Source organism: Antechinus flavipes, chromosome 3 (assembly GCF_016432865.1).
Source record: "Antechinus flavipes isolate AdamAnt ecotype Samford, QLD, Australia chromosome 3, AdamAnt_v2, whole genome shotgun sequence".
Taxonomy (NCBI): Eukaryota; Metazoa; Chordata; class Mammalia; order Dasyuromorphia; family Dasyuridae; genus Antechinus; species Antechinus flavipes.
Window position 1 is genome coordinate 25,089,713 of NC_067400.1, and position 25,479 is coordinate 25,115,191.

Below are 25,479 nucleotides of genomic sequence, written 5' to 3' on the forward strand. Positions count from 1 at the left end.
AAGTCAGGAGGATCAGAGTTCAAACCTGACCTTAGACACTTAACAATTACCAGCTGAATAATCTTAGGAAAGTCACAAAAACTCAATTACATACATGAATAAATAAATGAATGAATAAATAAAGTAATTCAAATTACCTGAAATATTCTTCAGTGTATTTAATTCTTTTTCCAAACTGTCTAAGGTTTGATGATCAGCAACATCTTCAAGGAATGGTTCATCTCGCTCAGTTACATCAAGGTATTCAATTTCTGAAATTTCTGAAGTAGCTCTGGATTTTGGCCGAAAAACTGCACTTCTTGGTCTTGGGTGCAAAGACATGCAGCTCCAGGAGCTATTATGAATCATTTTACAAATTGGTATATTTGCTGATGATGGCCTCTTGGAAATATGCCCTAAAACACAATGCAAAGAATTTGAATATAATTATTACTATTATCACTATCAATAAATAAGAGGGTGCATATAAATAAACCCACTAAATGTAGAGGCAATCAACAATAATTCAAGTTGAACAAAGGAGTTCATTAGACAATCACCTCTTAATTACCAATTTCACGATTTACTATAGCACATATTTCATGTGGATACTTCCTACCATGAAGTAGATCACTAGCCTCTATTTTTTTCTGTTAGTTGGTATGGGTTCACAGAAATCAAATTTATTTTAACATAATAAATTTTTTTAAAATTCTCAGGATTTTCCTACAGTGTCACATACTGGCTTAGACAATTGCTTAATTTCTTAAAAGCTTAAGCAATGGAACAAATACTGTGGCAGCTATGGCAAACTAGAATTGTCCCCTCATATTTCTCATGCAACAATTATGTAAGTTTAGTAAGACCCATCATTGTTGCCCTCAGAAAAATTAATTTTCAGACCAGCATTTATCAGTGATAGTCAGGAAATGGGGAACCCTACCAGCACTGTTGTCAGTTACCCCCATTCATCTCATCTGGCTGCCAGTTCATGACTCTGCTCCTTCTGACAAAGAGAAACCATCACCAACTCTTGCTATCTATCTTCTCTCTCTGCCCATGATCCTTCATCATTGTCCACTGATTCACTGAGGCTACATGAAGCTCTCTGGACTTAATCATCTACTCCACTGCTGACTTCTTACAACTTCTGGGGTTTTTCATGGGCCCTCCTCCTGAACTTCCCCTTCCTGTGCTTTTTCTCCCAATTAGAGAATGAGTTCCTTTGAGAGCAGGGACTATCTCACTTCTCCTGTTTGTGTACCTGATGTTTAGCACAGTAACTAATATATGTTGTTGCTTTCAGTAATTTTCAGTCATGTCCTAATTCAGGGTTTTTTTGGAAAAGGTATGGCAGGAGTTTGCCATTTCCTTCTCTAGCTCAATTTACATATGAAGAAAGTGAGGCAAACAGGGATGAGTGATTTGCCCAGAGTCATGTAGCTAGTTAGTGTCTGAAGCTAGATTTGGAAGGTTCTCTTGATTTCAGGATCAGTGCTCTATCTCTGAGATTCCTAGTTGCTCCATATATGTGGTACCCAAAGAATTGGGTACAAGAAATATATAAAAAATTAATGACTTGGATGCCTTCTAAGGGGCACCAATCTTGATGAGTGTTTCAGAACTTTATTTTTAAAATAATCTTGATGAAAATGTAGTTTATACTTATATATAGTTTATGAATATATATATATATTACATATATATGATACACATACACACATATATGTAAAGTATTTTGCAAAACTTTTATAAGTGCCATGAAAATGTCAACTATTATTTTCCTATAATAGTAAAAATTAGATTTTTTTTTTGAGAAAAAAAAGGAGTGGGGAGGAAGGACCTATATATACAAAAATATTTAGAGCAACTCTGTTTACTGCTTAATTTGCTCATTTTGGGGGGAAAAAGGAAAACGAAGGGAAGTCCACCAATTAGGAAGTGGCTAAACAATATATGGTATATGATTATAATGGAATATCAATGTGCTCTAAGAAATGATGATTTCATAAAAATCTGAAAATACTTATATGAACTGACACAGAGTGAAGTGAATAGCTCCAGGAGAATGTTGTACACAATAAATGCAATATTCTTTGATGAAGAAATATGGATGACTTAGTTATTCTAAGCAATAGAATTATCCAAGAAAATACCAAAGAACTAATGATGAAGCCTACTATCTGCCTCCAGAAAAAGAACTGATATGGTTTGAATACATACTTGAAGGATGCTAGTTTTCACGTTCTTTCATTCTTTTATCTTTTATTCATCTTTTTTGTACAAAATGACTAATATGGAAATATTCTACAGGATTGCACATGTATAACCTGCATTTTATTGTTTACTATCTCAGGGAAAGGGGAGGGAAGGGAGAAAGGGAAGGAGGGATAAAATTTAGAACTCAGAACTTTTAAAAATATTTTAAAATCCTTTTAACATATTATCAGGGGAATATGAAATTAATTTTTAAAATTATGACATTGTCTTTTTATTGAGGTGGAAATTATATATAATTAAAAGAAAACATTATAGAACCCAAATGAAAAGCTAATCCTTGCAATATTACTTAAAATATTACTTTGAGTCTCAGAATTTGGTAAAGGTTAGGACTTCTTTGGTAATTTGTAAAGAACTCAGGATGTTCTTAAATATGTCCAAATTCTAGTCAATAAGCAATTAAAAGGAAAGAAATAGCTAAAAGAAATTCTCAATTGAGCATAAGTTATAGATCTGCCTTCCTTCTATGAACTCAGAATTATATTTATTTCCAGATAAAATTTCCTTAAAATTGTTACTTATGTTTTGATTAAAGAGTTAATTTGTGGATATAAAAAAGGGAAAAAAAGGAAAATCAGGCATTGGCATTATCTTGACATATTTGGAGTCATTAATTGTTGGATATAAAGGGAAAAAAAAAAAAATCAGTGTGAATGCTTCCTACTTTCAAAAAAGAAATACTACCATCTAGTGGCGATGATTTGAAAAGCAGACAATCAACCAGAAGTGAACAAATGTTCCCGAAAAGATGGGAAGCTAGCTCAGTGTAAGCTTTAACATAGTTGGCTGCTCATGTCAAAAAATCAAGGTTACAAGTCAAATGGTGACTCCTCTGTGCCTTAGTATGAATCACCGTGTCTGAAATAAGTACTAAAGGTAATACACCCAAGTCAAGCTCTGCTGGCAAAGCATTTCAGAAACCAGGGTCATCTCCACACAGAACAAAATCTTCAGTGAAGGCTAATAGTCAGGGTAATAAAGTACAAATAATAATAGGAAATCAGACATAAGATTGGTATATATATATTTAGCATGTAGTGGTCATTTAGGGGAGGAGGTGGGGGAAAGGAGGGGAAAAAGGAACAAAAGGTTTGGCAATTGTCAATGCTGTAAAATTACCCATGCATATAATTCGTAAATAAAAAGCTATTTTAAAAAGATTAATATAAAAAGTAGATGCATCACTTAAGAAACACTGAAATTGAGAGACTTTTTCAACATATCAAAATGGCAGGAGATGAACATATTAATACCAAAAACCTTTTTGACTAGGTTATAAAAATGGGTGACTATCTTTATAGCAAGTTAGACTACATTTCCCAGTGTCCATAATAGCTTAGAAAGAGTAAAAATTAACAATAAGCACAGACCTAAAAAAGGAACTGAAGAGAACTGTAGGACACCAGTCAATACTAAGAGCTAAAACTGTAAACTGAGGTTAAGTATGTCAGTCAATTGGAAAGGTTTCCTATAAGGATTAAGAAAAAGTATTCCTTCACATTAGTGGAAAACACAATGAAGGAAAGCTCAGATCTTCATACTAACCAGATGTTATATGTCAACTAACAAAGATGGGAAATAAAACTCCAGAATATACCACACTCTTGTTCTTGTAGTTTCTACCATTAAGCTCTACAATTTTGCTAAATAATAGGAAAATCTCAGTCTCAAACATGAGTCCATTAAATGTACAGTACTTTCTATGTGAAAAGTCATCACAATGATAAAAATACATTAATATTATTAATATGAATGTTAACTATACTAATTTAGAGGGAAACAATCTATTTGGTAAGTTTCATGGTCTCATAAGTGTCAGTTAAAGAGCATGAGGTGGTACAAAGTGAATGGGCTTGGATTATAGAGGTCTAGGTTTAAGCAGGATAAAGTGTGGTGTAGGAGATAAAGTGCTAGACTTGGAGGCAGGAAGACAAATTCAAATCCTGTCTCAGAAAATAAAGATGAGTACTGATAGCAGGATACAATTCACATTTTTAGTACCATGTGACACAGTATCACAGCTGTGTGACTTGGGGCATGTCACAGACATTCAAGACTTCTGCTCCTTCTCTTTAAAATGAGAATGTTTTGGAGCAGAAGTCTTCCAGGAAGCAAATGTGATGATATTTGTAAAATGCTTCATGTACCTTGGCATAAGGAATTAAGTTTTTCATAAATGTCTAAGTCCTTCCCAACTATAAATCTCAAAAGAACCAAGCATCCCAGAAGAAAACTAAAAGAAAGCAGTCAGGGAAGAAGGCAAAAGGTCCCGGTGGATCTGCTATACAATTATCACTGAGAGATGGCAAATTCTGGCATGGAATTGTATATTTGTCTATATTTAGTTTATATTAAATTATGTTTATATTTGACAAATACTCCATCTTATCAAGTTATCATTTTGATTCAGTTTATTAGAAAGTGAATGTATTCTGGAGTCTCATAACACAAAATGTAATATATGGGAGATTGAGGTGGATTTATTACTAGATATACAAAATGTTGTTTCATAAAGAATAATTACGCAATACAGTTTTATTTATAACACAGTTATGAGTATGGATAGGTTCCAGTATATTAATGCCTGAGAAGTATGATTTTGTAGATTTATGGAACAGTAATTTGGTTTGAACATGAACTTGATCAGTCTAAGGTCATCACTGGAAAAATACAGAGCAGGGAGTTTTGTATAGTAACAAACTTTGTTGATGGGCAGAGGCTTCTGAGTTGATCATTTCCTACCAAAGTGTGTGTAATGATTCACAAGAGGTGAGGAGGGAGAAGGATTCAGCATGAGTCCAGCCACATACTGAGAGACAGAATTCAAAACTGCCAAGAGTGAGTCAGTAACATTATTTTCAGAGAATAAAGAGAGCCCAATGGTGGACCAACACTGTGGCTACTGAAGTATGAAGGGTTCTAGGTTGTTGTCAGACAACTGTACTTTTGAAGTTCTTTTTTTTTATTTCTTCTTCCTTATCATCAGGGTGCCAGTTACTCTTTATAACCACAACCAGTGGTTATACATCTATAGCAGAATTTATTTCCCTTCTCATATGCTTCAAGCTCAGACACACAACAAAATAGAACAGGAGCTTACGGTCTTATGGCCAGACAACATGCAAACAACTATGTACAAGCAAATAGTGAAACTGAGGTAAGTCTCAGAGGGAAGACACTAAGAGGAGGACTAATAAAGATGTGCTATAGATAATAAGGAGGTGCTTGAGAATTAAAAAGAAGCCAGGGGAGAGGATGGAAGAGTGTTCCAGTCACTACGAATATTTAGTTGGGAGATGGAGATGGAGTGACTAGTGAGAGCAACAGAAAGGAGGGTAGTGTTCCTGGATCAACAAGTAGATGGGATAGTAAAGTATACATAAGAACTGTTGCTCATCCTTCAGGCTATTGTTTTGCTCTGTGAGTGAATTGGATTTAAGTGAGCCAGGACTCTGCAAAGTCATCAGTCTCACCGTCTTCTTCAGAGACATTAAAGTCTAGTGCAAGACATAGGTCAGGACCACTGGTCATGGTCCAGGATTCAGGGGGAGACTCTTTTTAAGGTAAGGTCTTTCCCAAATTTCAGTTTGTCTGAAGCAACACTCATTCAGTGAGTAAAGGAAAGGTAAGAAGAGACAAAAAATGGCCGTGTTTGCCACCTCAAAAGAATTAATCTGGGAGGAAAAGACCTTCAATGTTTCTGGTTAGAGCAGAAGCAATTGCTATTTACACTCACTCTGAGCCATCAAAACCAAAACCATAAGCAAGTTAGGCTTGGACTGGAACCTATTTTTGGACAATTAGTGAGTCAGAATAATTTGGATTTAAAGGCACAAACATGACTTTGAAAGCTAGAGAATATTAGATTTCATCCTGGAGGTAACAAGGAGACATTAGAATTTCATTAAAGGGGCTATGAGATAGTCAGACCGGTCAGTTGTAAGAAGTTCAATTTCATCACTGAATGCTAGAAGGGCTTCAGAAAGGAGATCTACTAATAGCTTTTGCGGTGGTCTAGGATGATGGGAAATTGTCTGGAATAGAGATTAAGAGAGAGGGAAGCGTCAAGGATGACCATTAGCTGGAAATCCATGTGCCTTCAGTGCTTGGACATTCTGGAACCTCTTTTGCTTTATCTGAAAGTGTAGAAGTTTTTAGGGAGTTGAATTCTAAGGTGTTACTATAGTATTCTCTGTGACAATCATTTGTAAACATGTCTTATTGCTTTTACTACATTACAAGCAACATAAGGGCAGAAACCATGATTCTTCTGTATCCCTAGATCTTCTAAAATAACACTTTGAATGCCATAAATAGTATTTACACTTCAGACTGGGCTCAACATTTGAACTCACTTGAAGCAACTTTAAATTTAAGATTTATGACAATTATAAAATATATAGAACCAGTTAGCTATGGGTTCATATGCCTTATGCAAACTTTGAACTGCAATGTAAGTCTCTTGAGAATAGAAATGACTTCCTTTTTCTTTGTTTTCCAAGTGTATGACATTTGGCATATGCTTAGTAAATTTTGGATAATTGGAATTAAAGGATAATCTAATGTTCTCATCAAGGAAGCTAAGTCATTTTACAAGGAAGTTTGTAGCAAAACTGGAACTAAAATTCAGTTTCCTGTGTCCTATCAAATAAGTGTTCAAACTAATCCAAAAATATAATTCAGTTCAACAGACCTGTATTAATTACATGGTATATGCAAGGCATTGTGGCAAATGAAATGGAAAAAAAAATCTCTTCCAGGAGCTTACCATCTAATCCCAGAGAAATATAGTTATGCAAATAAATGCATTTAACACAAAAGAAAAATAAGGAAGATCTCTGGAAGAAGACATTCATGTTCAACTATAGTTTTAAAGAAATGTTCCATGAAGGAAATTAATGAACTAGAAAGCCAGTGTGTTATTAAAGTCATCAGTGTGAATATAATGAAATCACAAAGCATAATGTTAAGGTCTATGATAAAAAAGAAGACTAAGAATCCAATACTGAACTCATTGAGGAAGGGAAAAAATGACCTAAAGGACAATAAGAAGAAAATGGAAAAAAAATATGAGATGGTACAAACTTCAAAAAGAAAGGGTGCTTAATTCTGCTCATACTGTGGAAATTCAGAAATACACTTGGGTTTTCTGTTCATATTGAAGAAGCAGCTAAGATTGAAGAAGTACCCTAGAAAATAGTGTATCATAATATGGAATATATCTTCAGTTTGAGGATAATTTTCTGAGTATTTTCATGAAATGAACATTAAAGTTTTGAATGGAAATTATATTTTACCTTAAAAGGACTACTCATAAATAAAATTAGAATTAAAACAAAATTAAAGTATGTAAAGGCATTATTCTAAATTGATCAAATAACTGACCAAATCAAAATAACAATTTTCAATTAAGTTGACTCTATAAAGTTGGACAATGTGTGCCATAAATTTTATTAAATATTAAAATATTTAAAATAATTTTAAAATGTGGTTTAACTGAGAACCAATCAGTAGGATACATATAATCAGCATTTGGGCCTCAAGAAATATTATTGGAAGAGAGAGAGTATAAAGAGCAAAGCCAAGTATGTTGTTAAAAAAATGTTAAGATAAAAACAAAGTTACAATCAAACTATTTAATTGTAAAAATAAATAATATAAAATCATAAAGCAAATCATGTTTCAGTTACAATATCAAAAAATAATCTAAATTTAATTTAAGTAATCATTACAACCAGCAGATATTTACTAAAAATGTCCATCCACTGAACTGTAATAATCACATACAAAATTTAAGAAACAGTTAACATTCATAAGGAGTGAAGATTCACAACTATTCCCTCACTTTATTTTGTTTCTTAGGGGGTTTTGGATTTATTTATTTGCTTTGGTTTGATTTTCAATATTGCAAATATAAGAATTTCCAATTATAAGGAGTTTGTACTGTTTGGAAACAGAAAAGATTAGTGGTATTGGATGTTTATGTCATTAACAAGACACATAGCAATATTTTCACATTTTTCAGAGATAGATAATTCTTGTTTTATATTTTTAAAACAAAAATAAAGCAATTTAACACAAAGCAATGAACAATACGAACAAAATTCTCAGTTGATCCATCTGTCCCTCTTATTTAGCATCCTATACCTCTCTTCCTTTTCATGGTTAAATTTCTTGAGAAAGCTATCTGTAATCTGTGCCTCTACTTTCTTTCTTTTCATTCTCTTTTTACCTTTGTAGTCTAGCTTCCAACCTCTTAACTTCCAACTTCCAACCACTGAAATGACTCAATGACCATTGATCTGTTACTAGCTCAAGCAAATGGCTTTTTTTCAATCCTTATTCCTCTGAATCATTCTATAGACAGTACATTATTGATGACTATTACCCTTGATACTCTATTTCCTCTTGTAATGTTTTTGCTTTGCTTTGTTTTGTTGTGTTCTTGTATGTCTGTATGTCTGTGTTTGTCTTTGTGTGTGGACATGCACATAGGTGTGTACAATGTTCCTTCCTGCTTTTTCTCCTACCTATCTAATCATTTCTTCGGTCTACTTTGCTATATCTTCCTTCACCCAGGTTTGTGGGTGTCCTGAGAGAGTCCTACAATTTTGTTTATCTTCCTCCCTGTTTTCTATCCCTCTAACCTATTCTGTTTAATGATATCATAAGCGCCCTTATAGTCACTTATCATCTCTCTTCAGATAATCTGAGATTTAACCCATCTTTCTAAGCCTTCAATAAATCTCCATTGGCCAAGTGGACAAAACCAATTAGATGGAATAATTAGATAAAAGAAATCTTAAATTCAACATGATTTAAAACTGAAGTCATTATCTTTCAAGCATGCTTTTATTCCTCATTTCCCTATTACTATGAAGGGCACAACCACCCTTTCACTTACCTGGGCTTATAATATGGGTACCATTTTGACTTCTTTATTAAATCCCACAATCCAATCTGATGCCAAGTCCTATCAATGATAGGTTTGAAGTATCTTTCTAATGAAGCTCTATTCTACACATACATAGCAATATCACTCTGATAGAGCCTTCATCACCTCATACCTAGTTTATTGTAATAATAGCCTTTAACTGATTTCCCTCCAGGTTTTTCTTACTCCAGTCCATTCTCCATTCAGCTGTCAAAGTAATCTTTTTAAACCACAGATTTAACTATATCTCTTCTCTGCTCAATAAACTACCTTATCATGCTCAGAATAAAATGTAAAGTCCTCTTTTTGATTTTTAAAATTCTTTGTTATCTGGCCCTTCTTATCTCTCTGATCTTCTTATACATAATTTACTTTCTCATTTTGTAAATTCCAGTGACACTGACCTCACACATGGCACTCCATTCTCCTTACTGTACATTTTCATTCATCCCTGGAATTCTCTTCATACATCTGGCTTCCCTAAATTACCACAAGTCTCAGCTAAAATCTCACCTTCTACAAGAAGCCTTTCTCTTATCCTCCTTAATATTAGGGCCTCCCTTTTGAGAATTTAATCTGTGTGCATATTGTCTTCATTATTGGATTCAAAGTTATTTGAAGAAAGAAATTGTTTTGACCTTTGTTTCTTTGTAGAACTTAACACAGTGCCTGACACTGTATAGTGTGTATATCATAAATGTTTTTTACTTGACTTGAATAATTTCAAAATACTCAGAAGAAAAAAACTTCATTATGCAAATCAGTCAACCCTATTTCAAGACCAACAGATTCCATTTATGTCTTAGAAATATCCTTACCTCTTTGAGAATATAGCACACCTGACATTTTTTTCTGGTTATTCCAAACAATATCCTGAACTATTGAATCATCAGCATATTCACTTAAACTACTCTCAGATATCCACTGTCGGTTTTCTGAAATCAAAAATGGAAAATTAGAAATCTAACATTAAACACACAAAAAAAATAGCTCATTCTCTTGATGTTTGCCTAGAAAAGCTGTACTTTAAATGAAACATGCACAATTGTGGCATAATTGAATTAGCAGTAAAAAAGAAGAGTATTCTAATAGCTGAATCTATTTATTTATATCATTAAATATAAAATGACATAAGTGTACATACATAAGAAAAATGAGAAGAATTTTTCACACAATAGGTGTTCCCTAAATACTTACTGAATTGAAATGGTAAAAAAAAAAATAATAATTGTTGAGAAGTTATTTAATATTTTAAAAATAATTGGTGATAAGCATTTCAAAGATAGGCATTTGTATGTCTAGATAGTTGTTTATTATATATATATACATACATATATATCCAAATTCCTCGTACATGGGAAATTAAACACACAAATTACATGAGTATGCATACAGACCGATCAGAATATTCTATGTATTGTTATATCATGTCAGAGTGTTTTGTCTAAATTGTTTTTCCTTGAAATATGAAAGGTGTCAGACTGCAGGACAGGAGGAAAATGCACATCATATATAAGACAAAAACCAAGAGCAACAGAGTTTAGTTTGTTCAGTTTTGTTTTTAAAGAGAATCTGTAAAAGTTTCTCTGGTTTTAGAGATTCTCAAATTTGTCTTTTAAAGTAAACTGAGGAAAAAGAATATTAGATCAAATACTGCAATAATGAAATTAATACTTTTCTCTTTTTAAGAAATGTGAAATAATACTACATGCAAGTACTCTGATTCCAATGTTTCCTATTAGCTTACAAATAAAATAGACCCTGAGTTAAAATGTTCTTTTTATTTTCTCACAGAAAAAAAAAAAATCTCACATTCAGATAACAGCATTAATAGCATTCCACTTCACTTTGCATTAAATTACTAACAATTTTGATAAGCAAATTGAAAAAAATGATTTTATTCATTACCCAAAGCTGCCATAGAATCTTTAATTGGAAGATTAGGAGCAAGTGGAGGAGGAATAGGTAACAAGTAATTTATAACACTCAAATGCAAACTGATTTGATGTAATTGAGCTTTACCTGTGAGTATAGTCTTGCTGTTGGAAGGGCTGATCTCAGATTTCATTGCCAGGTTTAATTTGATTTTTTCTTTAGAATGATTTTTACCAAAGACAAAGAATTTCTCAAGTCCTTGATATTCTTCAGTTATGGGCTTACTTCTGAGGGCTATTTTTTGTAACTAGGAAACAAAACATTTAAATAAATGAAATTGATTATTTATCAATATAAAATAGATTTGAATTATCAACACTAAAAAGATATGATTCAAAATAACAATCATCAACAATAATAATGAAATAAATGCAATCTTATCTATATGAAGAGTTGAGACGAGAACATCCATTTCTCTTCTAATTATTTTTTCTTTTTTTTTCCCCTTTCATGTCTTTTTTCCTAAACAATTACCTAAAGAATGATGGGATTTATCTTCTAGAGAGTTATATATGTAGTTGTTGTAGGCCTGCCTATATAGAAATAAAAATAGTAAATTTTCTAAGATTATTAATGGGGTCAGAACTGTTTCAACTCCTTGGAAAAGATGTCCTTTCCAAGTTATGCTCATGACTTTTAACTTCATGACTATGATGCTAACTCAAGATTCTGACTAGACAGCTGTAGGTTAGAATACCAAACTCCTCCCAATATCTGTCTTTATACAGGGCAAAAGCTGGATTCAGCTCTCTCCACTCTGTATCTGAGCTGCCTTATTTTAACTCTATTAAATAAGATGGCCTACCCATCCACATGTCCAGGAACCTCCATCTCTATCCCTTTCCTGCCCTTCTCCCCTTTATATTTGTATTATATTTTAAGTTCCTTGAAACTAAAAACTTATTTTTAGTAATTGTATCCCCAGTGCTTAACGTAGTAATGGCACATAGTCAGCACTTAACATGTTTATTGGATTAAACTGGATTTGATTATTACCACATATTCAAGTGATATAAATAAAAATAACTTGACATTGGAAGAAATATTCTTAAATAGTAGCATTTATTCCTTTATGTTATGATTGAGGACTTAGAGTGTATAAGGCATTGTAAGGCAATATAGTGATAGTTAACCAACTTCCAAGAAGTTTTTAAGAGAAATAACAGGCAGGACTGATGGAAAATTAACTATGCTGGAATCACACAGGTTTTGTCCTTTGAGAAATTTGAGGGAGATGAGTGAGGAGGATCTTCCAAGAAGGCTTCCTGGAGAAGATAGTACCTAAGGTAGGTCTTGAGAACAAGAAGGGACATCAATGAGCCATTCTAAGCATGGAGCTAAGCTTCACCAAAGGCACAGACAGAAGAGAGAATAAAATAGAAGACAAAAAAATGAGAGTTTTGGTCTTAACCAATGTTTTAAAAATAATCTTTAGAGAAAAAATGGACAAAAAGTTATCTCCAGTTTTTAAATTCTCTGATCAAATTTTTAAAAAGAATACTTTTTCCATGACGTTAATAGTTCAACTGTGGTTTTGTAGAACTTTTCTCAAACAAGTCCATCACTCATAATTTGTATCTTTAAGGGAGCCAAAAACTACCTTCAAATGGATGATCATTCAGAGACTCAAAAAATTGAGTTTTTAGCTACATTTACCACCACATTCTATATATACTCTTAGACGAACACTTATCATTACATATTTCTCCTCTTTGGCCCTAGACTTATTTACTTATTGATTGGTGACTGAATTCCATGGGCAGATGGTAATGCAAAAAGCTAAACAAAATCCACAATGAGAGAGAGACTGTAATTTACATTTAATGCTTGTGCCAACTACTGAAGGTTTCCATTTTAGAATGCCCAATATCCATAGCTTACTGAGTTTCCAAATGGGAAAAATCAGTGAATTATTGTATACAGGTTCATTTTCAGAAATGCTAGCCTCTTAAAATGACATTCTTGGTTCTAGAAAAATGGAGGCCAAAGACAACACATTAGAAATCAGATGTTTGAAGCTTTTAGTAGATGCAGCCTTGCTGTTACTTAAAAATAATTTATTTCAAACAAGTTGAGAACTTCAGAATTTTAAGCTTCAAATAACTTTAAAAGTCCATAAAATCATTCCAAGATTAATGAATTTAATTAGTCATTAATTAATAATTATAGCTTCAATAGTCTATTTTCTATGAAATGTAGAATCAGAATTCCACAAGGACTTTAGAGATCATTAACTACTACACTAATAATTCTTTTCCTCCTCCTTCTAATTTTTCTTTTTAAAGGGATCTTAGAGGTCACTAACCACCACAAAATGACCCTTCTCCTACTGAACTAACCCTTTCCCTTTTATCTTTTTCTTCCCTTTAAAATCTTATCCATTATTGTTGCATTGAGCACAAAGGTGATACAAAAGAAAAAGTAGCACAATACCAGTCAAAATGAATCTCAGTAGGGCCTTTGTCCATCCTAGATTTTTACAGTATATGGAGATCATGAGAACTAGAAATAGCTTAGCCTCCATCAAATATAAATCCATAAAGAAAGTTGTGGTTAAGGGACTTATTAATTAACATCTACAGCAGAGCTCATGTGAGGCATAACAAAATTCTACTCTAGCCCTTTATGTTAGCTTTTTAAAAATCCTTATGTGTCAAGTGTATTTCTTAAAAATAATATGTTCTTGGATTTCATAGTGAATATAAACATTTATCTTTATTATTTTCTAATGCTATATTCCTATATTACTTTTCCTTTAAAGCAGTAGCTTCCAAGTTTTCTGTAATACTTATAATATCTTTGTACTTGAACTTTTTTAAGCTGCCTACAGTATCTCTATTTGACTTTGACGTTCTGGATTCTGGTCTGTGGCATATATACAAGACCTTTTACTTTGGTGTTTCTTTTAGCAGATTGCTGGTAACTTTTTTTTTTTTTCATTTTCATTTTGGTCTCTAATTTTAAAAAATACTAAGAAATTTTAATTAAAAATTGTTTGATCTTTTCAAGTAGGATGATACTCCAATGATCATTCCATATTTAAGGACATTTCTTTGTTTTATTTTCTTATAATTTTAATATTTTATTTTTAAAATTTTTAATTTTAATTAATTAAAATTTTAATATTTCATTTTTGCCTACTATCCCTTCATATATCATACATTCATTTATTTCTGTTTCATACTTTCTAATTTTTAGGAAATCCATTTCTCAGGAAAAAACTGCTGAAAAGATTCTGAGTAACGGAGTCAGAAAATTTCTGACTTTCCAATCTCTTCAATTAAAACAAAGACAGAACATCACCTCAGAGCAGTAGTAAGTAAAATAAGGTAAATCAGTTGTACAATTTGGAAAGACCCAACCTCCAAGGGTGGGCCAATGAATAAAATGCAAACACCTCCAAACCAACTCTGCAGAATCAACTAACAAGCCCTAGAGGCAAATGAGTTGAGAGAAAGCCTCAGCATTGGTGGTTTGATGGCTGAATAGGAGAAAACTGAAAGACCTTCTACTGGTGAGAGATGCCAAACCCAACGGTACTGAAGAGACATGTCCCAGACTGTGGCTGCAGTGAGAAAATGCTAAGATACACTTTGTGAGTGCAGTATGGAGGGTCAGGGACCCTGTTCACTGTGGGGCACTTACAGGACAGCAAAGTCCCTGATTTCAGTTTCATGGCAGAAAGAACAGCTAATTTTTACAGTCCAGAGCGACTGCAAGGAGCAAGATCATTTGCAGGACAGAATGGCTGGGGGTCCTAGCTGTGGCTTGGGAATGGAGAGGAGAGTCCAAGATTGGGCCCTGAAATGGATTTCAGGAAATAATGAGGCTTGGAACATTAGTCCCCATTGACTAAAATTCGATTGCACCAATAGCTGCTAAAACGAAAATAAAGCAATAAATAAGTAAATAAAGATAAGCACACAACTGAGAAAGAACCCAACCATAGATAGTTACTATGGGGATAGAAAATATCTGGTTTCATATTCAGAGGAAGATAGCAGAGCTTTTAAATAAAGCCACTCCTTTTTAAATGAGAAACGTCAAATGATCTCAAGCAGAAAAATAAGTTGTTGAAAGAACTTAAAAATTATTTTAAAAATCAAATACATGAGATTGAAGAATAGAAAAAAAAGAGCTAGAAAAGAAAATCAAGAAAATTATGAAAAGAAAGCCAACCAATTTGAAATGAAGAAGCAAGGACTTAAGGAAAAAAATAATTCCTACAAACTAGAATTTGGCAAGGGCACATTTGTAATATCCTAGGACAGTAAGAAATCATAAAATAAAATCAAAAGAATGAAAAAATGGAAGAGAACATAAAATATTCTATATAATAGATGAAAAAGAAATAAAAAAGAATAGTTGGACTTCCAGAAAATTACAATTAAAAAAAAAAGAATGTTGATATAATAATACAAGAAATTGTCAAGGAAATTTGTCCTGAGATTCTAGAATGTGAAGGCAAAGGAGAAATAGAAAAAAATCCACCAGTCACTACCTGAAAGAGCTCCCTGGAGGAAAACTTACAAGAATATCATAACCAAGTTTCAAAACTCCAGGTTAAGAAGAAAATATTGAAAGCAACAAGGAAAGAGAATTAAATGTCATGGAGCTACAAAAAAGGATCATACTAGACCTAGCAACTACATTGAAGAACCGCATGTTTTGGAATATTGTATTTCACAGAGTGAAAATCTGTGAGATCTACAGAGACATAAAATAAATATCAGGATTAGAATTCTCTATATAAAAAAGAGGTAGTAACCATGATCTCAGACAAACTTCAAATGATTTAATGAAAAGAGAAAAATAGGGTAAGTATGCTATATGTCAGATATATTAATCAATATTGTTTTAGATAAGATAGCATCAGTTTAGAATATTTCTATGATATAGAAAAGGATGAACTGTAGATTTTAAAAATAAATATAGAAAGACTTGGATTTAGGAAGTAAGTTGCTGTCCACTTTCAGAGAAACAGATGAAGAATGGAAATAAGCATAGTATGGTCTTACATAAATGTGTATCAACATACATGTGTATCTATGTGTGTATGCTTTGGTATGTGTATATGTATGTATATATGTGGATAGATCAATGTAGATATAGATAGATATAGATGCTTGATTGTAGCCCTTTTAAGGGAAGGAATGAGGGGAGAAAATAAACAAAACACAGCACAGAACAAAATAAAACCTACCATGAAACAAAGAAAAGATGGAGCTTTCAACACAATGTGTAGTGTTTACTAAAAAGGTTTTCTTCAAATTTAATAAATTGTAAACTTATTGTTTTATATTGAATCCACTCTTGTGGTTTGCTGTGTATTCAGCATTTTTTTCCTTTTCTCATTTTGTATTTAATATAAAAAATTTACAAAAATAAAAAAAATTGCCATCTTCAAAAAATAGCTGTTAGTTCTACTTTTATTTCAGTTTGCCACCACTTTCTTTTTGTATGTACTATTTGGCTTAATTTTTCTAGATATCTTTATAGTTCAAGATATTTTCTTCTTTAAGACTGCATGTAGCTGTGGACAAATTTTCTTTTGTGTTTTCCATTTAGATAATTTTAATTGACTCATAATATTTCTTCATAGTATTTAGTTTCATCCTCTGTTTATTAACATTAATATAACAGAAAATAGAGAAATATTCATCAATGTTTTTCACCATCATTATAATAGAGAATATCCTATCTAAAGTCTAATTGTAAGAATAATCTCTTATAATGTGTTCATCCAGATTTCCCTATCTAGGAATGACACTCTAATGTCTGTATCAAGATATGAAAGAACTTCCTCAATCAATTTCAACCATTAATCAGACTAACAATCCACAAACACAAATTAAATGAATGGAAAAAAAATGCTCTGACATTTAGGTACATGGCCAACACATTAATTCACCTATCTATCTATAGATGACAGATATTAAAAGATGGTCATAATATGTCCATCTAGACAGTGAGAAGTGAGAAGAAGGAAGAAAACAGGCTGGATTTCATTTGGGAAATCATGCACGACTTTTAATTATTCCAAGTTACAAATCATCTTTAGAAGAACATAGTTAGAAGACATAATAATATCACCAAGATGGAAGAAGAGGAGAAAGATGAAGAGGTGTGAATGGTTTGTAATCTGCACTGTGGAAGGGGGTATTTATATCAATGCAAACAACAGCTTTAGTCACTAGAACAACTCTTGGCTGCAGAACAAAGAGTGCTTGATATGGAGCCAGAAAACATGAATTCAAATCCTTCCTCTGTGACTCTTTTCTCTACCACTTCCCCAAGCTCAGTCTCCCAATCTTTAAAATGAGAGGGTTGACCTGGTTCCCTTAAGGTCCCCTTCTTGCTCAGAATCTGTGATCCTAATTCAGTTCTAAGACAATAAAGTCCTGTTATGGAGTCTCCCTGGTTTAAGGATACTATAAGATGTGGATGTCCAAAGCTAAAAGCAGTGGGAGATGTAAGCTATAAGTCCTTCACACTCTGAATTCAGCCTTTCTATACACAATAGTCCATCTCATACATTAAAGATTCCTTCTCACCACCCCTTGTACAGGCTTTCCCCTCTGATTAACTGCTCTTCCTCCTCATGTTGACCTCTTGGATTCCTTAATTACCTTTGAGGTTCAGATAAACAGCCACATCCTTCCAGAAGCATTTCCTGATTGCCCCCAATTGGTAGTACTGTACACATTACTTTCAATTACTTTTATACAGATACTGCCCTCACTTATTGATGTATGGTAAATCCTCACACTACAGTGCAAGCTATCTGAGAGAAGTAATTGGGATGTTCTTGTTTTTGTATTCCTAATACCTAGCACAGCACCTAGCACATGACAAGTTCTCATTGACTGATTTTTTTAAAAAAGAAAAATAAATAGAGACAAATAATAGAAAGAAATGTAGATAGATATGGCAGAATCAAATGATTAGAGTGAGCAAATTAAAAATGGTGAAAATATTAAATATTATATTAGTAATATATTATTTACTGATACTTCACCTATCTTGCCTCCTCAGCTACATTGACAGTTTATTAAATGAAGAAAATATTGCTTTTGCTTCTATCTCTTTCAAAGTATTTGGTAATGATAAAATCTAGAACTAAAAAGGATTCTATAAAGCATTGCTATAGTTCCCTGATTTTACAGATGTGAAAAAGGACACTAGTGAATAAGTAACAGAGCAGGATTTTGACCTTAGATCTTATGATACTAACTTCAACATTCTTTCTACTCAATATATTTCCATAAATTAATTTATTCAGCAAGTATCTGAGATTATGCTATTTAGATCATCTATGTTCTTAGGATGAATCATTTAAAATATGCTTCTTTTTTTCCTGAAGCAATATCGTAGAAGTTTAAGATATTACTGGGCAAACTAGATTAAGCACCCCAGCTATAAGAAATGATATGAAGTATATAGAGAAGCATGGGAAGATTTATATGAATTGATACAAAACAAAGTAAGTAGAACCAAGACAATAATATACACGATGATTAGGAAATATAAATAAAAGAACAACAACTACAAGGAAACTGAACACTGAATAATTATAATGCTATACCTTTGTCCCAAAGAAAATATATGAAGAAATGAACTTCCTATCTTCTTTATACTGGTGGGAAAAGATGGGCAAGTGAAGGCAATAACCATTTATATAGGACCTTCTATGTCCTATACACTGTGCTAAACATTTTCCAAATATTTGTTTTGATTTCATTTGAATCTCAAAACAAATCTGTGACTTAAGTGTTGATATTATCTGCATTTTATATTTCAGAAAGTTGAGGTAGATAGAAGCTAGGCCCAAACTTGCCAAGATCACAGAGTAAAATATCTGAGGCCACATTTGAATTGAGGTCCTCATAACTCCAAGCCCATGCTCTATCTACTCCATCACCTAATTGTCTCATGGGTACTGGACCCCATATGATGTTGGATATCCAATATAATAAATGTGATCGAAGTGGTTAGTTTTCCTCACCTTCATTTATTTATATATGTTGGCATACTTCTGTAATTGGAAAAGCAGGAAAGGATATATTGATAAAATACACTAATGTAAAAATTAAAGATAATTTAAATGAATTGATGTTAGTCTTAAAATCAAATAGAACCATAATACTTTTTAAATGTCTTACTTTTTGATATTACTTAATTCACTATGCAAATCTGTAGGCCAGATGTAGCAGTTTTTAAGCATCTATATTATAATGGATTATTCTAGCTTGTTTTTTTTTTTTCCTGCTAGAATGACTTATTCACTTAAGTCTCCCCACCCCCTCAAAAAATCTGTATTTTTTTTCATCTATTTCCTTGGTCCAATGATTTTTTGCCATAATTGGACAACAAATTTGTGTTCCTATTTAAACCTGCATATACCATAAATTTAGATACATACATATAGATTTATATATGTGTGTCTATATTATGAAAATTCATGTATACAAAGTACATACTTGTGTGTGTGTGTGTGTGTGTGTATGTATCCTTAAACAAGTAACATTCAGTAACAGCTAAAGGGCTTCTGAATTATTCACAGTAATAAATTTTATCATTTAGAAAGTATAATAAAGTATTACATTAGTTATCATTTACCAATAGAGATCTTTTTGTCTCGATGTTCACTGTAACAGAATCTGACTTTTAACTCTTTACCATTTACTCCCAGATGAATTAGTTACCAAGTTGCTATTAGATTAAAATGCTATCTCTCTATAATAAATATTAATCCTATCTCTAGCAATGTGAAATTCACTGGTCAAATTACAGAGTATAACTAGGTTGAGGGAATAGTTCAAATCATGAAACAACCTATTGCTTTACCTTTGAAGACTTCATTGATTTGGGACATTGTGAGTTCTTGTTTTCATGAAAACTGCTCCCTTCCAAGGTATCTTTGCAATTGGATGTCGATCTTTCACCATGGGAATCTCCTAAATCCACATTATTACAGTGAGGGGCACTTTGATGTGAAGCACAGGTTTTTTCATCAGGTTTTTTATTTTCATATAAAAAGCTTTTCTTTTTTGCTGCATTATTTTCACTGGAAACAGGCTGCACTCCTTCTATTAAATGAGGAGAATCTGAAGGGGAACTTCTTGATGATGAAACTACAATAAAAAGAAACAATATCATCCAGATCCTTTGAAAGTTAAATAGGGCAGAGATCTATAAATAAACATTTTATAATGGACTTTTTATCAAACCATTTAAAAGTGGTTTGCTGTGAAAGTACTGTGTATAGTTTGTAGATATGTATTCCAAATGTAAGATGTATGTATAGACACATATCTATTTATAGATCCTGTTATTATAATAGATAAGATGTGCCAAGAGGGAAATTGGGAAATCAGGAGACTTGGCCTCTAGCCCAAGTTCTGACATTAACTACTTGAAAAGCATTAGGGAGACCATTCTTCTCTGTAGGCATTTTCTTATCAACTACAGAATGAAGGGTATGGCCTAGATCATTTCTAATGATCCATTAGATCATTTTAATATCTTAGATAGGGAAAAGTCAATCTGAATTTTGCTTCTAGCTGATTCAGCTGGTGAATCTTTCCTCCACTACATCTTTATAAGGGCACTATTAATGAGCAACAAAATTGAAGCAATTTAAATTTCACTCTTCTCTAACTGCCCACCGATGAAGAGTGGTCAACAAGCACACAACAAAAAAGGAAATCCTGGGGCAAGGACACAAGGTTCAACTGGCAAACCTACCTCCAGGCAACCTAAATTAAATATATGAATATAAAGTGGACAGCCCAAAGAATGATTACTGCATTTGATTTCTTCTGACTCTTAATTTTTGGGGAGAAGAAAATTCTTTCAGATGGTCTTTTATTTTTGGCAATGCAATTATACAATTTCTCTGCTCTGAATGGAGCAGCCAGCTTACTGCCCATTACACCAAGAGATCTGTAAACAGTGGAAGCCATATAGCTTCACAACCCAAATTTGAGTATGTAACCCAAAGGACTATTTAATGTGCTAACAGGTTCCACAGAGCATGGCAAAGATGCAAAGCAATTAGACCTGCACATTAAAGAACTGCTCAGTCCTTTAAAATTTAGCTGCAATTTAAATTTCAAAGAAGTAAAAGGATGCCCAAGTGTCTATGTTATCAATAATAGAAAGACATTGCTCCAAGAGAGATACTTTACTGAAGATAATCAGATTTATAAAGCTCTTGGAGGTTATATTGATTTCAAAGCAACATCAAAACTCAGAGTTAAATAGCCCTCAAATCATGAAAAAGCAGATCTTTGTTCCTAAAGAAAGTCCCTTGACTACACACTCAAGTATTCACTACCACCAGAAGCAACTTTGGACAGCTTCTTTGGACAGGCAATTTTTCCTAATCTGAAGCTTCCACATCCCTCTTTATATCTTCTGCTTACTACATTTAGTTTTATCCTCTGGGGACAAGTAGAACAAACTGAATTTCTCATCCTCATGATGGACCTAACTCAACCTTATCTTTATTCATTATCTTAATGCAAAGGTTGCTATGGACAATGAACTTAACTAAAAGTCGTTTTACAGGACATGTATGCTATGAATATATACACAAACATAAATGAAATACAAAAATTCTTTGATTTCCTCTTGTGCATGGGCTGTTTGCTTAAGAGAATTATTAGGTCATGGAAATTAAGTATCTAACAAGTCCACATGGTCACATTTAAAATGAGAGTGACAAATCAATTCTTTGACCCACCAAGAAGAAGACACATTTTCTTTGCCAGATACTCAACCTGGCAGAGCACAAGAAACCAAAATCCTCATGCGGTCAATGGAAGGCTTTGATGATGTGACAGATGATAATGATAAGGCTCAGAAAGTTTCTAAAATCACTGATCATTTTGCTCTACTTTCTACCTACTGAAGGGATGCTATTCATTCCCACTAATGATTTTAAGTAACATACTAACAAAGCCCTTCCTTTCTATGTTCAAAAGGAAAAGTCAGCTTTAAAACATTTTCTTTAAAATCACATTCTAGGACTTAAGACCTTAAAGAGACCGCAGGATTTTTTCCAGCTGAATTTCTTGCTTTATAATTGAAGAAACTAACTCCCAAAGAGGTTAAGGAATATTGAAACTCATAGGATTTGTTAGTGACTAAGAGCAATGGACTCAGAGGTGGGCAGTGTCAATTAAAAAGATAGGAGTGATAGAGGTTGATGTTCTAGGACCATTTCCATGATGAAGAATGAAACTTGTACCAGAGCAAAGTCATCTCATGAGAGGAGAGAATAATGGCAATAATAATTCAAGTCACAGAGACAGAACTTTTTCTCTGATGATAGTACTTTGCATCTTACCTGGTTATAGTTGGGAGTAGAATTGGGGAGAGGGAGAGAAAAAGTAGGTATTATGTCTGAATACAGCTGAGAGTAGGATAGGGGGAGAGAGAGAAAGAGAAATCCAGTATGGGCCATAGTATTATGATAATGATTAAATTTCAGTGGCATAGAAGTGCTCTCATTTGGCTTCACATCAGGCTCTGTTGTTCTGTCCAAAAGCTCCACTAATGAATGGCACATATTAAAATGTGGGAAGAGAAATAATAGCTTTTAGAGAAGCTCTTTTTTGTGGCTTTGTCTTATAGAGGTCGATATTGTTGAAATTGATGGAAATTCATTAAAATAATTATTTGCTTGAAAATTTCATGATTTATCATTATACTTTTTATTTCATTTTATACAAATATAGATATAGATAAGACCTCAGAGGCAATCTAGTCCAACCTTCTTATTTTATAAATAAGGAAACTGAGGTTTAGAGAAGCCAAGCTACTTTTCCTCTTAGTGGAAGATTTAAACCCAAGTTCTCTGACTCAACAGGCAAGGTTCTTTCCACTGCCTTATTTTTCATCTTTCTTTTTCTTGAGATTTTATTTTAACAAATACAGAGCTAGGAATTGTATTTCTTTAGTTTACCATTTATTAATTAGAATTATAATAGAACCATAATTATGCTTTTAAAATAAATTACATAATATTAAATTTTTACAGATAAAAATTCATAATTAATTATATCATATTTATACTGAAGTTGTTGTTTTTTTCTGTTTGTTTTTAAGTTGCACCTTTAAAAGTCTTGTCACAAGCTGATGAGGTTGTTCTGCTGCATTGAGAATACGAGTCTTTATCCTTATTCAAATATCCATGCTGTTGCACAGCATCAGTGGCCTTCCTTGGTGAAAAAGGTAAGTCTTTTCCAAAGTGAAAATCCTTCTCATATTGATGAACTGCCCAACTTCAATTTGAAAACAAGTAAAAAATTGTGAAAAAATATGAATCATCAAAGAATTTTTTTAATTCAGTCTATCAAACCAAACACAGAAGAACCTCAACTTGTTCTAATACTTAAAAACAAAGCATTCTAGTTAAGTTCAGTTTTTTTCACTCTTGCATTCAAATAAATATTTAATTTTAAAGAGTTTTCTCCTTCCTATTCTAATTCTCCCAAGGAATAAAAACAAAAAGAAAAATAAACTATAAAAATAATTGAAAGATCAATCATCTATAAATTAGACTGTACCAGCAAAATATATACAATGTACATCCTTAGTACACCTTAGTGGGTACATCGTTACCAATAAATACAGGTAGATTTTTCATTTTAAGATCTTAAGTGTACCAGGTAACTTCCATAAGTTGAAATATTTGTGTCAATTAATATGTCAATTATAAATGAAATTAATATAAAAACTCTCTTGAAATTTTTTCACAAGTTTTCTTCACAAGTAGACTCTTAATGTCTAATACTATCTAATTATTAGGAAACTCTGATGTTTGTGTTACCACTTAATTCCCTATTCATCCACTCATCCAACTAAGATGCAGTAAGCATCAGCTGAGTGTCAAACATGCTATAAGAGAAAGGCATCAAAAGACACAACCCACAGGCTATTGTTGAGGCATATTAACATGCCTGACTTTATCTTGACACAGATCAAAATATAATTGGGAAATATTTTTAAAATAAGTAAAAATATACCAGAACTTAGAGAATGCTAATATATAATTTTCTAAGTTAATATATAGGCCACAGAGATTCTTATGTATGATTTGGTGGCCCCATTTCTATTCTAGTTTGATACTCCTTATTATAATATACTACAGATACAGAGACAAAAATGAAACAAATTTACTCTCAGCACAACATTAAGGGAAAAAGTTAACTCCACTGACATCATCACTTTGTCAAGCCAAACAAAAATATAATAATGTGCCAAGTTTTAGCCATGTTGAGGGTGTCAACTTCTTGTTGATGGGACACTCAGATAGCTGGAGGATATCACTGATCAAGGGTCAGGAAAAGAGGAGTGAAAAATCTAACCTTCAATGGCATGATAATATGCCACTGGAACCTCGAAATTCTGAAACCATGACTTCAATATGTTTAAAAAGCATTAAGAGGATAAAGGTCCAGAAAAACTTACGAATTCATAATAACCAGACTACACCTTGAGAGCACACAATGTCCAGGAGGTAACCATAGGTGCTCTCTCTTTTTTTTCTACAGAAAATCAATCTTATTAATGCTCTGTAGGTTGCATAGGATGATGGAATTGGATATACCTTGGGGAACACCCGAGTTTGAATTCTACTTCACACACTATCTATGTAATTCTATGGAGGTGAACCTCCCATATGCCCACAATGGCATAATAATACTATCTCACAGGGTTTTGTGAGGGTTAAGTGAAATAATAGCAGTAAATCACTTTGCAGGGCTTAAATCACTATATAAATGCCAGATGATTATGATGATGATGATGATAATGAGATAATGATAAATCAACTATAAATCACATGCAAATTTAAAAATGTCTTCAAAATTAAATTAAACTATTTAGCCAGCATTCATTTGCCAAAGTGCTTCCTTTTATAAGTAACTAAATTATACCTGGAAACAAAGTATATCCCCATTGATTGAAAAATGGATGAACAAATTATAGTATGTAAAAGCAATGGAGTATTAACATACCAAAGCAACAGCAAATCTGAGGAATTCTAAGAAACCCTGGAAGAAACTTGGGAAATGACAATGACACTAAGAGACACCAATTAGAAGCCAGATCTGATTTTGGTTGCAGAGAATAACATGATAATGATAATGACAACACACATTTATCTCCCTTCTCCATTGAGAGGCGTATATCTCTGTGTATGAGACACATAGAGGATGCTACATGATAGGCTGGCAGACAATTACCAAGGCAGCTTTTCTATGGAGTGAGTGGCATATCTGGGCAATGCATTGATATAAAAACAAATAGAATATAAAACAATGTCAAAATCAGTTCTGTTA

General features: G+C 32.8%; 1 protein-coding gene across 3 annotated transcripts in view; it reads right to left on the bottom strand.

Annotated features, from left to right (window-relative positions):
* Nucleotides 1-25,479, bottom strand: part of ZBBX (zinc finger B-box domain containing) — a 112,952-nt gene that overhangs the window by 20,974 nt on the left and 66,499 nt on the right. For all 3 annotated transcript variants that reach the window (XM_051983125.1, XM_051983124.1, XM_051983126.1), the window contains 5 exons: nt 23,249-23,418; nt 19,976-20,262; nt 11,216-11,375; nt 10,012-10,128; nt 138-395 (listed from right to left, as the gene is read on the bottom strand). In XM_051983125.1, coding sequence (XP_051839085.1) covers nt 138-395; nt 10,012-10,128; nt 11,216-11,375; nt 19,976-20,262; nt 23,249-23,418 — 992 coding nt within the window. The remainder of the gene's footprint in view (nt 1-137; nt 396-10,011; nt 10,129-11,215; nt 11,376-19,975; nt 20,263-23,248; nt 23,419-25,479) is intronic.